Raw genomic sequence first — 11,868 nt, forward strand, 5'->3', positions numbered from 1 at the left:
TACATATCAAATATTTACCTACTGGCAAAACACTTGCAATAAATTCAAACGCTTTCAATAGTGCATGCAACTCAAGTGAAAATATTGACAACTTCTCTGTTACTTTAAAAGAGAGTGCATGACTGATCCCAAGGACCACAACCCCAGCCCCACCACCAGTGGCAAAGCATGATCCATCAGTGAATACCATTCTATGCCCAGTCTGTGTCCACTGGTCTGCCCATTCATGCCACCTAGCTCTTGCCATCTCTGGTGGGTCCTCTGGGTTATCCCTTGAGACTGGGGGAAGTGCTCTATTTGACTTTATACCTGTACTAGAAGCTGAACCTACCTCATCAATAACATCAGGAGTTGGGATAGGAGCAGCTGTTTCAGAAATGTGTTTCACCATTCGACAGTATGGTGGAATTAATTTTGGTTGGAATCTTTGGTTCTGATCATATATTTCAATAAGTTCTTTGTAGATAATGTCAATTGGGATCAACATCTACCATGTAAAATATTCTGCTTCTAATTTATTCATTCCAGTTTCTAATGTTGTCAGTCCTAGTTTACAGTATATTCAAGGTAGGGAGGTTGATTTTAGGCATCCGAGAATTTTCCTCAGTATACAATGCAGGGCTGTATCCAGTTTTTTCAGGAGTTTGGCAGGTGCTTCTTGGTATAGGAAGCAGCCATAATCCAGCTTACTTATTACAACTGCTCTCACAAGCTGGATGGCAACAGAGAAAGGGGCTCCTCTCTTAGATAAGCAAAGAGCATTAACAGAGTTGGCTCTGCTCTTGAGGTTTCCGATTAAATAATTCACATGGTGAGTCCATGAGAGTGAAGTGTCAAAAGTCACCCCAAGGTAGCAGAACTTTTCAACTGCTGGGACAGCAGTGCCATTAATTGAGAGCCTTGGCGTTGAATGAATCTTTGTCCTTGTGAATGGGAGCACTGCTGATGTAGCTGGAGAGAAGTCCATTTTGTTGACAGTTGCCCATAAACCAAGATAATCAAGACCTTTATGTACAGCAGCTTGCAGGGAATGCCTATACCTTGATTTTACACCAAGTACAACATCATCAGCATACAAATACAGTTTGCATCCCAGAATATGTTCTAAACTAATATCACTGCAGTAAATAAGGAAGAGCAGTGGGCTTAGTACCCCCCCTTGAGGTACTCCCACATCTGGCTTTGTTCTTGATGGAGATTTACTCTCCCCCAGATCGATATCCAGGTCCCGGCCTCTCAAGTAATCTTCTATCCACATCCTCAGTTCTAGGCAGATTTGGAAAGACTGTAACTTTCCCAACATGTTATCCACACAAACCATATCAAAAGCAGCCCTCATATCCAAGAAGGCTGCTAGTATCTCCTTACCCTGCTTGAAGCCAAATTTTATCTGGTGTTCTAGCGTTAGAAGTGCATCTGTGGTTCCTCTATCAGGGAGAAAACCAAATTGTTCATTTTGGAGTGAAGTTGGTAGTTCTGGGAGAATTCTTAAATTAACCAGGTGTTCCATAACTTTGCAGAGGCATGATGTGAGGCCTATAAGTCTGTAGGAGGCTGGAAGTTTTGGATTCTTTCCTGTCTTCAATATAGGAATTACTGTGGCCTTCTTCCACTTCTTTGGGACTGTTGATGTTGCTGCAAACTTGTAAAACAAAGCTGTAATGATCTCTAGTGTTTTAGGGCTAAGGTTCCTTAACATTTGGTTGTGTATCAAGTCAGGTCCCATTGCACCTGATTTCAGTCTCTTAGTTTGCTGAATAACTTCTGATGCAGTAAAAGGCTCAAAAGGTATGTTATATTTGGTAGAGTGTGTCTTTTGGTGATGTCTTGCATTTTCTGGTGCTTGTTCAGTGGACTGGTCTAGTAGAACATTGAATTTTTCCTGGGTTGAGGTAACTGGGATGCCATTTCTCAGGAGGACTGGGGGTTCCTTCCTTGTTTTCTTTTTCCCCACAAATTTTTGGAAATTTCGCCACAGATCTCTAATGGAAGTTGATTTTTTGAACTTTGTCTCAATTAGTGAGGTCTAGCTTGCACTTGTTTCTTGGATTATTGTCTGGCGGAGTTTTGCTAACTTTTTATTCAGTTCAATGCGGTTTTCAATGCTAGGGTTCTGCTTGACCTTGTTCTCAGCTTGTCTCTTCTCAGTGTGAGCTTTTTGGCATGTTGAATTCCATCCAGGGATTGAGTTGAGCTTTTTTTCCCTTAAATTTCTTAAAACCAAATACCTTCTGACCCGCACTGATTAGGGTGTTGGTGATTGTGTCTGTCAGTTCATCTGTAGTCATGGCAGCTGTATCTTGGATTTTGTTAAGCTGCTGGTCAACTTCATATCTCCAGGCTGGCCACATCTCTTCTTTAAAGTTCCATAGTTTCAATTCTTGTACTTGGTATGTGTTCCTATGGTCCTCAAGCATGTGAAAGGTAGTTAAAACTGGATAGTGATCTGATGAGAAAGTGTCTGGGATTCTAATGCTGAAGTCAGTTGATAGGTTTCGAGAAGCTGATGTCAAGTCAATTATAGATGTTTTTCCAGTCGTGTTATTAATTATTTTAACCAGATCCAGGGGGGTGAGTAATCAATTAAAGAAATCTGGGTCAATGATAATTTTTGTCACTTAATTTTACTTGTGATATTGAGGTGATACTGTATCCCACATGGGATTGTGGAGGTTGAAATCTCCAGCCAATATTTTTGAGTCTTCACAACTATTCAGAACCTCCTTAAGTTGTTTCACATCAAAGTTTCCTGTACAACTGTTATAGTAGTTGACAATGCTTATCCAATTTTCCTTGAATTTTACTTTAATTAATCCTATTTCATTTCTTCATGGTACACTCGGCTGCACAACATGGGCAAGACAATCTGTAACAAAGGTTATGAGGCCACCCCCAGTTCCCTGGTCCCTGTCCCACCTTTCTGCAGTATATCCTCGGAACTTTGGTGTAGGTTTTTCTGCAGTAAGGAACGTTTCTTGTAGCAAAACTAAATCTGGCTGTAGCCTGAGGGTGAGATTTCGGAGCTCAATTACCTTTGTCCTTCCCAAACCCTGTGTATTTAGCTGTAGGACCTTCATATTGCATGGGTGCTTTTTCCTCTTTTCCTTTGATCATTGTTTCTTGACATCTTTTCTTATCCTTTACCTCTGTTTCCTAGTTTTGCCCTCTTACAGGCATTTCCTACTCTTTCTTTATCTTCCGATTCTGATGTACTCATGACAATGTCTGAGGGGTCTTCATCAGAACTGAGCTCATCAGCCATGTCCCTAATGAGTTTGACTTACTGCTCTTGCAATCTTGCATTTTCAAAATGTGTTTTTATTGATTTTTAGATAAGGTAACGTCAATTGCTATGACTGTTGTTATTACAGAGGAAAGCGTTGGGAAACACATTTAGCCTACATGCGCTTTCAAAGTAGATATGTAAAGCCACAAAAGCTTCTCATTGATTTCTCACTGTTTCTCCACCATCTAACATTAAAACACAATAAAATGATGCAGTTTCGGTGGCGATACGAACATCGTTATAATTTACGGATCGCGATACGTAATACGTTTCGGTGGCGAACATCGTTATAATTTCGCACAATGAAGTCACGTCTTAAGAAATTGCTGTGTGATCTTCTTTTTGATTTGCTACAACTCAAAATATTATAAATTTATACACATTTGGTAATAGCACTTGGGTGAATGAAAAAAAAACAACTGAGTAACACCAGTGAAACGTTGAAAACAAGTTACCGAAAAAACTTACCCAAAAAGAACTTACCCAAAAAGAGTTACCGAAAAACTAAATTAATTTTATTCTCAGAGATATTGCTGAAATAGATGTTATAAAAATTTTAACAAAACTGCTCTTGGTTTTACAAAATATTGTTAATTGAGCGTTAACAAAATGATGTTCATACCATCGGCATCAACTTCATTAATCATATCCTGAAGCTCAGCTTCTGTGGGGTTTTGTCCTAGGGATCGCATAACTGTGCCCAATTCCTTTGTTGTGATGGTTCCGTCGCCGTCTTTGTCAAAAAGGGAAAATGCTTCTTTGAACTCAGCAATCTGCTCTTCAGTTAATTGGTCAGCCTAAAAAAATTCATTTAGGTTTGTTAATTAGGTTTTAAAACCTAATTCATTAGGTTTTAAAACCTAATTCATTAGGTTTATTAGGTTAGTTAATTAGGTTTAACTAGGTTTTAAAAAAAAATTCATTAGGTTAGTTAATTAGGTTTTAAAAAATGTCAATTTCATTTAGGTTTGGCACAATTATTTTGTATCTAGAATTAGATGAATAGAATAAACCAAACATCATTTTAAAAAAAAATGACAAAAGCCTTCACAGGAAGTTGGCATATTTTCCTGAAGAGCCAAATACCTTTTAGATTGCCCCCTTTATTAACAGTTTTTTCAGAAACATACCCTTGCGACCAGTCTTGTCACCCCCCCCCCCTTTTGTGGTCCGAACTCAAATTGTGAAGTTGCTTATGAAGAAATACCAATATACATATGTTGTCTGGTCCCAGAAAATAACAAATCATGTTGGTAAATAAAATACTGCCTTTTCCTTCAGAAAGACAAACGTGGGTCTGTTTTACCACAATAGATATTGTGTAACTACGAACTAGAAAATCTTACTTCACGTTGTCTTATTCGGGATTTGACCAATGTTTTTGGATGTATCCAATTATATTTTTTAAAGACGAACTGCATCTCTTCACTTGGGTCAGGTTGCAAGTCTTTCTTTTGTCATTTAATCTAGGTGACACCTTCAAACTTAGTTCCAAATGTTACAATTAATATTTCTTACTTCGGTGCAATTTTATATATGAAACCTGATATCGCTGTTACAAACGGCTACCCAAGCCGAGTAAATGGTACATCAAATTTGGCCTGTTAACCGTAATATTGTTAACAAATTCCCGAGAAATATCTGAATTTCAGGTGAGGAGAAACGTCCAGTCCTGCAGCAAGAACTGTTACAAAAGTTATGATGCATAGTGCCATCCTAGATATTTTATAAAGTCAAACCATTTACAGAAGACATAATCTATCTATGCATATATATTTACATATAAATATATGATATATATAAATTCATATGTTCTTCGGTCTGTTCAGTGCATCGCAGCTAATTAAGCACAACTTTCTGACTGCGAAGTATTTCGCTTATAACAGCTAAAAGATTTCTTCTGCTGATGCGGGGGTGTGTAGTATATTTCTTTAACTTCTTTAAAGATTGAAGTCAAAAATTTATCAGCCCTTATTGTTGAGTGAACAGAGGATAAAATATTCCATCACATATTGCAACATTTTATTGTGGTACAGCGAAATTTACTACATGTGGTTAGACAAAATAAAAGTTACCGTTATCAGGCTTTATTTCGAAATGACCGATCCCACATTTCCGAACTAAAAGTTCAGTATTATGTATTCAAACTAGCAATTTCAAAAACGAAAAAGCGTGAATTTCTTATTACTATAAGCTATTTAGTCACTCATAAAATTCTACAGACTTATTTCATTACATAATATAATAGGAAGGTAAAGCTTGATCTTCCAGCAAATTTTACCGGTATAGCCCCATACCCAACTCTGACGACTAAAACGAGCTTTTTTTTAAACACACATACACACAAGTTGATAAAAACTGATAAGGATAAAACTACAAATAAAATCTTTTGACTGTGGACTTTTGACTGTGTTGATCATGCGATCTTATTGGCTAAGCTTGAAAATTTCTTGAAGGTAAAACGCCAAGAGTACGGCTGGGCACAGTCCTGTCAGAAGAGATGGGTGTAAGAGTGCGATGTGCCACAGGGGTCTGTGTAGGGTCCCCTGTTATTTTTTGTATACATTAATGATCTAAATTGATTCCTCAAACAGCTGTCAACTCCAAGGTACAATGATGACCCAATGAGGTTGCAGAAACAGAAGCGGATTTGAAAAATGGCATGAAACAAGGAATGGTGATAATCGAGAGGTGGATGCGAGTGAACAAACTGCTTGTTAATCAGAAGAAAACAATGTTCATGTTATATGACAGAAGCCCAAATTACTACCTATGGATTGAAGAAATTAAGTTAGGAAATGGATGCATAAAACGGACAATTATTATAAAGTATATCGGTGTCATGGTAGATGAATGCCTAAGTTTTAAAGATCATATTGCATCTATAAGTACTAAATAAGCCAAAAATATTGGAACTTAAAATGACCGCGGAAGTTGAAATTTTTCCCCCACAAAGGTTATTAGAATGTTATATTCTTCTCTTATTCATCCATGTTTGTTGTACTGTGTTACAGCTTGGTCGTCGAAGTTTTTGGTGTAAATTTGTTTATGTATACTTTTTTCTAATTTGTTACCTGCGTGTTTTTCCGGAGTTTTATAATAAAAGGGAACATAGTTATGAAACTAGAAATGTTGAATTAGTTAGAACAGCGGTTCCAATTATTATCAGATCTAAATTTTCTATTGGGTATATTGGTTCTGAAGCCTGGAACGTGCTTCCGGCAGAAGTAAATGGTAATAAGGCCCTTGAGGAATTCCGTGCCTCTTTGCAATGTATTTGATTTAACCAGTATTGTAGCATTGGATTGAGAGATTGATTTGGGAGCGAGTAAATGCTTGTGAGTGTTAAAAGAGCAACTGACTCGTGTGTTCATTGAGGTGAGTGTCGGTATAAGAAAGGAATCATTGAGTATGAGTGTGGGATTCCTTTAAGTTCCCTGTAAAAATATATTATCTTTAGAATGTTGATTAATTGTTTAGTATGGGTGGGGAAGGAGAGGGGGAGTAAGTTTTTTTTACCGAGGGAGTGTATTAGTAGTTGAAGTGTCCCTTTTTTGGGTCGTCCTAAACACGCTTTTATGCGCGGGACCTATTTTGATATTGTTAATATTATAAGCAGTTTTGGTACTTTTGCATTATCAGGGCCTCTCGGCTTAAACACTATAGACTCGCAATGATAAAACCCGTTTTGTGACGTATTATCTGTTGTAGAGCAAGCAACGATAGTAAGGTTTTCATTGCGTACACGATATTAAACTTTGTTTTTTTTTTGATTTTAGGGGGGAAGGTAACTAGGTTAGGTTTACCCACCGCCCCCCCCCCCCAACGTGCAAATATATAGCCCAAATTTGTTTCTAAAACATTATATATTGATCCTATATCATTTTATTTCATTAGCATTAACCAAACTTGACTTTTTAGAGGCCCAGATAATGCGAAAGCACCGCAGTTTTGTTTTGTTAGTATTATATGGAGATTTGTATGTTGTTTTTCTGTGACCCATTGGTTAATAATAATAAAAAAAAAATGATTTATATTTTGACAAACTGTATTTTGACGAAGATTTACTTTCTGACAAACTATATTTTGACAAAGATTTTGGCCTGATGCATCGCCATCGAGGGAAATTCCCGGCTTTGATGAGAATGTTCCAAGAACCTTCCCATGGAGATTGCTACAGGCGTTAAATTGGTTCAACACCTTCCTAGAAAGAACTGAATTATACAGTAAAACTTGAACTTTTGCAAGAGCAGGGGCACCTAAGACCCTCAGCTAAACCCTCCTGGACTTGGAAATATCCCTAAAATGCACCCTAAAGCGTCTCCGGAAGGATTACGGATCAGGTCAATTTACGAACACCTGATGCACGAAGGGGGAAACTGTGGCGTAGACACAAAAATTGTCGTAGGGCGGAGGTACATCTGGTACACCTACGACAAACAGTATATAGACCCTTTTTCCTTCTTCATACAAAATGACTGGTACAGATCCCGAATTCTTAATGTTTTAGCGTTCGACATCTCCCATAAAAGTAGTCCGTTAATTGGCAGGTTCCAAGTGATTTCTCGTCTAATGACCCACCACATTAACATTCAATATGACATCAGATCTGAAGAGTGCATTGAATTCAAACTTTTAAATAACGTGACGAAACTTAATCTTCAAAGCAACTGTTAACTAATGAAGAAACATGGCAAATAGCCACAAATGCCAGACAAACTTGTTGTTTAGAATCAATTCATTTGCCAAAAAATATTATAGCATGTGCATCATTTGGTCAACAAAACAATTACAAGAGTGACCCCAGCTTCATACAGCAGCGAAATTCGCTCATAGCTGCAATTTAATTGCCAATTTTTACGATTTCAACTGTTTCGGCAAGGAATTTATCAAGATGGGAAAATTAAACTAATATTGGGAAACTGAGCGGTTTTATAAACACAACCGTAAAAGCAGTGAAAGAAGCAGTAAATATTGAAAACGATTGAAACGACCGAGAAGCTGATTATGGATGTACGGTTCAAAAAATCATTTGCTCAAAAACGGAAACAAAAATGCAGTTTGTTGTAGAGAATTTCACGAAGAAAATGATAGCTAAACTTGCTTATGGGGCTATATTGATGACTATTGTGTACCGCAGAAATTTATTTTGTATGAACTATGGGTAAAGGGACTAGGGTACTCCTGTACTAAACGCACTCTTTTTTTATACGGCAATGGAAACCCGTCACGAAAACAGGTTTAATTCAAGACACAGCTATAGGGTAATATAATGTATAGCGTGGTTTTCATCGCATATACGATATTTCAAGCGTTTGAAAACGCTTGAAATATAGCGAAAAATACTTGATAACTTCAATTCAATTGAAGTTATCAAGTATTTTGGGCAATAGGTTGCATCAAGACTGGGCTGGGTAATTGTAGACAGAGAAAAGCCAAGACCAGATAGTCCAAGTAATTGAGAGGCAAATGTTTCAATGGCTGAGGCACGGGTAAATGGCAGGAGTATGAATGACTCTCTTATTGGACACATACTTGTCAGGTTAGTTTTTGGAAAGGCATACCTGCCTAGAGTCTTAGGCATGCTGATGAAGAATTTAAAAAAGAGGCAAACAAGGCAGACCCGCCCATTGCAATCCACGCCCCAGGTTCCAACCAAGAATGAAACCTCATCCTTGGGTTCCAAGTAAGGGCTATAAAATAAGCCCTTACAACAGTTTATATGTACTCCAACAGAAATGGGTATGTCCAGGACTTTTTATAGAAGGTGCAAGTTATAAAAAACAACTTACGTAAATTCTTCATCATGTTTGCTTTGCAGTTGGTGATATGAGACACATTACAACAAGTTGTAAACAGTACAATAGAAAAAGCAATTTGCGAACTGATACACCTTTTCATGGGCAGGAAAAAATGAGTCAGTTGTGTGCCAAACCTTTTTAGTAAATTTGGAAAGAGGATAAGAAACAACAAAACCTGAAAATTAGGTTTGAAACTTGGCATGTATATATATATATATATATATATATATATATATATATATATATATATGTATATATAACAGAGTAGGTCTACTCAAATGTCACAATTACCCAACTCTTCTTCAACAAACCAATTTAGGGTACAAGTCTAGAATTAGGGCTGGTGAGAAGGGAACATTTTCTATACCTGTGTTTTCTGTTTCTTGATATTGTTATGGGATAAAATATAGTGAAATTGCAGTCAAAATGTATTTACTATAGTTATTCTGCATATTAAGAAGTGAGAATTGTATTCTTAACATGTTTCCTTCTCAGCCCAAACTTAGGGCTTATACTCAACTTAGGTTTATCACCCAAACATAGGGTACCGAAAAAGCACAACCAATGACAACAACAACAGCGTTCCTTTCATTGGAAACCATCCATCACCACAATTACAGCCTAGCTGAAGTAAATCCAATGACACAGTAGTAATTCATGCCATCAAAATGCAAGCATGAAAAATTGGAACCAGACAACAAAAGTCATAGGCTAGTTTCAGATAATGGTAAGTTTTCAAAAAACAAATGTTAGTAAATTTTTACCAAATCATATTATTGAGTAACAACTAAAGTGAATATACCATTCGATGCCTTTTTTTATGCTGATTGCAAATAGCCTATAATAATCATTTTTGTCGGAAATGAATTTTAGCCCCCCCCCAACCTAACCCCACCCCCAAATGTGCAAATATATAGGTATCCTGAATTGACATATATAGGGGGGGGGGCTAAAATTCATTTCCGACAAAAATGATTATTATATTCCCAATCAGCATAAAAAAGCCATCGAATGGTATATTCACTTTAGTTGTAAGTCAATAATGTGATTTAGTAAAAATTTACACAAATATTATCCACATATTTCTTAAATTGGGAAAAAACAGATATGGCTTAAAATCCTGCTGAAATCACAGAAATTACATTTTCAAAAACTAAAGCCTACAAAGAATAGGCTAGACTGAAAATACAAAATAAAGGTGAAAAATTCAACATTAAAAGGTACAGACCTGTCATCTATGTAATCTTCTAGGCTGCAGAAATAGGGAAAGGGTAAAGGGTAGGCTGGAGATAGAAGACCAATAGGCCTATTATTTTCTCAGCCTAGGAAAATATACGCTAACCTGAGATTCTCAGGATATAGCCTATGCTACTCTAAGGCTAAGCAGGCTAGGTCACAGAACAAGAATAAGCCTAGGCTGATATGAAACTGCTAAAAATAGCATAACCTAGCCCAAGTCAGGCCTACCAAAAGTATTACTAGGTTTAGGTGAAACAACCTACACAGACAAGGCTAATTGGGTAAAGTTTTTGTTATTCATATAATTGACTTACAAATACCCCCCCCCTAATTTGCAAATATATACCCTGAATTGGTATAGCCTATAGGCCTAGGACTATACGGGTGGGGGTAAAATTCATTTCCGACTAAAATGATAATTGTATTTGAAAAGAGCATAAAAAAGGCATTGAAAGGTATGTTTACTGGTAAATATATACCAAATCATATTATTGAGTTAGGACTAAAGTGAATACACCATTTGATGCCTTTTTTATGCTGATTACAAATATAATAGCCTAAGCATTTCTATCGGAAATGAATTTCAGCCCCCCACCCTATATATGCCAACTCAGGGTTTGGTTAGGCTTATATAAGGGGGGGGGGCTGAAATTCATTTCCGATAGGAATTATTATATTCATAATCAGCATAAAAAAGGCATCGAATGGTGTATTCACTTTATTCCTACCTCAATAATATGATTTGGTAGATATTTACCTGTTTACTTTATTCGTTAGTCAATAATATGAATGACGAAAAATTTACCGCTAATTGAGTAAACCCATTAGAATTCAGCAAAAGAAGCTAAACAAAAAATACTAGCCAAGGCCTACTGAGTTGAAATTCTTACCATATTCAACTTGTAATCCTAGTCTAATACAACGTAAAAAGGCAGCAATGTGATTTAAGGAATTCCAAAAGAATTTGGTTATTCACAAATGTCCTTTCAAGCTATTGTAGCCTAGTCACTGAATAAAAATAAATTTCAACAAAATAAATCTGTAGATACTCTCAATTTAAGCGCATGAACAAAACTAACCGTTACCGGTGTGTTCACACTTCCGCGTCTTCGGAGAAGCTCAATGCTGATTGGCTGATATTTGACGCATTGCGGATATTCGAGTGAAAACCAGTTTCCCTTTTTGAACAACTAAAGGAATTTTGTCGTTGATATCACCACTACTTGATTGTAATCTCAGGATTTACTTTTTCCACATTTTTTTAGTTCATTTTTGACATTTAAGTCTTATTTTTGACGTATTATATTGATAAGAAATTGTTACAACTTTGCTTGAATTTTTGATAAGAAATTTACACCTTAAGATTTATAGTTTGGCGGTGACACCGAATAAGCTAGCTGAATTCGCATCGTTTTGTTATTGAGATAAATTATGACCAAGGTCATATTTTGTTTCCCTGTTAAACTAAGAGTTTCCTACACATAAAACGACAAACATTTACTCAAAAGCAAGGTCGTAAAAAGTGGGGTTACGAGCTTTACT

General features: G+C 36.7%; 1 protein-coding gene across 1 annotated transcript in view; it reads right to left on the minus strand.

Annotated features, from left to right (window-relative positions):
- The window catches only part of LOC148949798 (calmodulin), a 29,175-nt gene extending 17,787 nt beyond the window's left edge, over window positions 1-11,388 (minus strand). The window contains exons 1-2 of the mRNA XM_089093752.1: window positions 11,217-11,388; window positions 3,909-4,083 (exon numbers count right to left, since the gene is read on the minus strand). Of these exons, the coding sequence (XP_088949878.1) occupies window positions 3,909-4,083; window positions 11,217-11,219 (178 nt within the window). The 5' untranslated portion in view covers window positions 11,220-11,388. The remainder of the gene's footprint in view (window positions 1-3,908; window positions 4,084-11,216) is intronic.
- Between the last annotated feature and the right edge of the window lie 480 nt (window positions 11,389-11,868).

Source organism: Artemia sp. Qi Xiang Cuo, chromosome 8 (assembly GCF_049724085.1).
Source record: "Artemia sp. Qi Xiang Cuo chromosome 8, ASM4972408v1, whole genome shotgun sequence".
NCBI lineage: Eukaryota > Metazoa > Arthropoda > Branchiopoda > Anostraca > Artemiidae > Artemia > Artemia sp. Qi Xiang Cuo.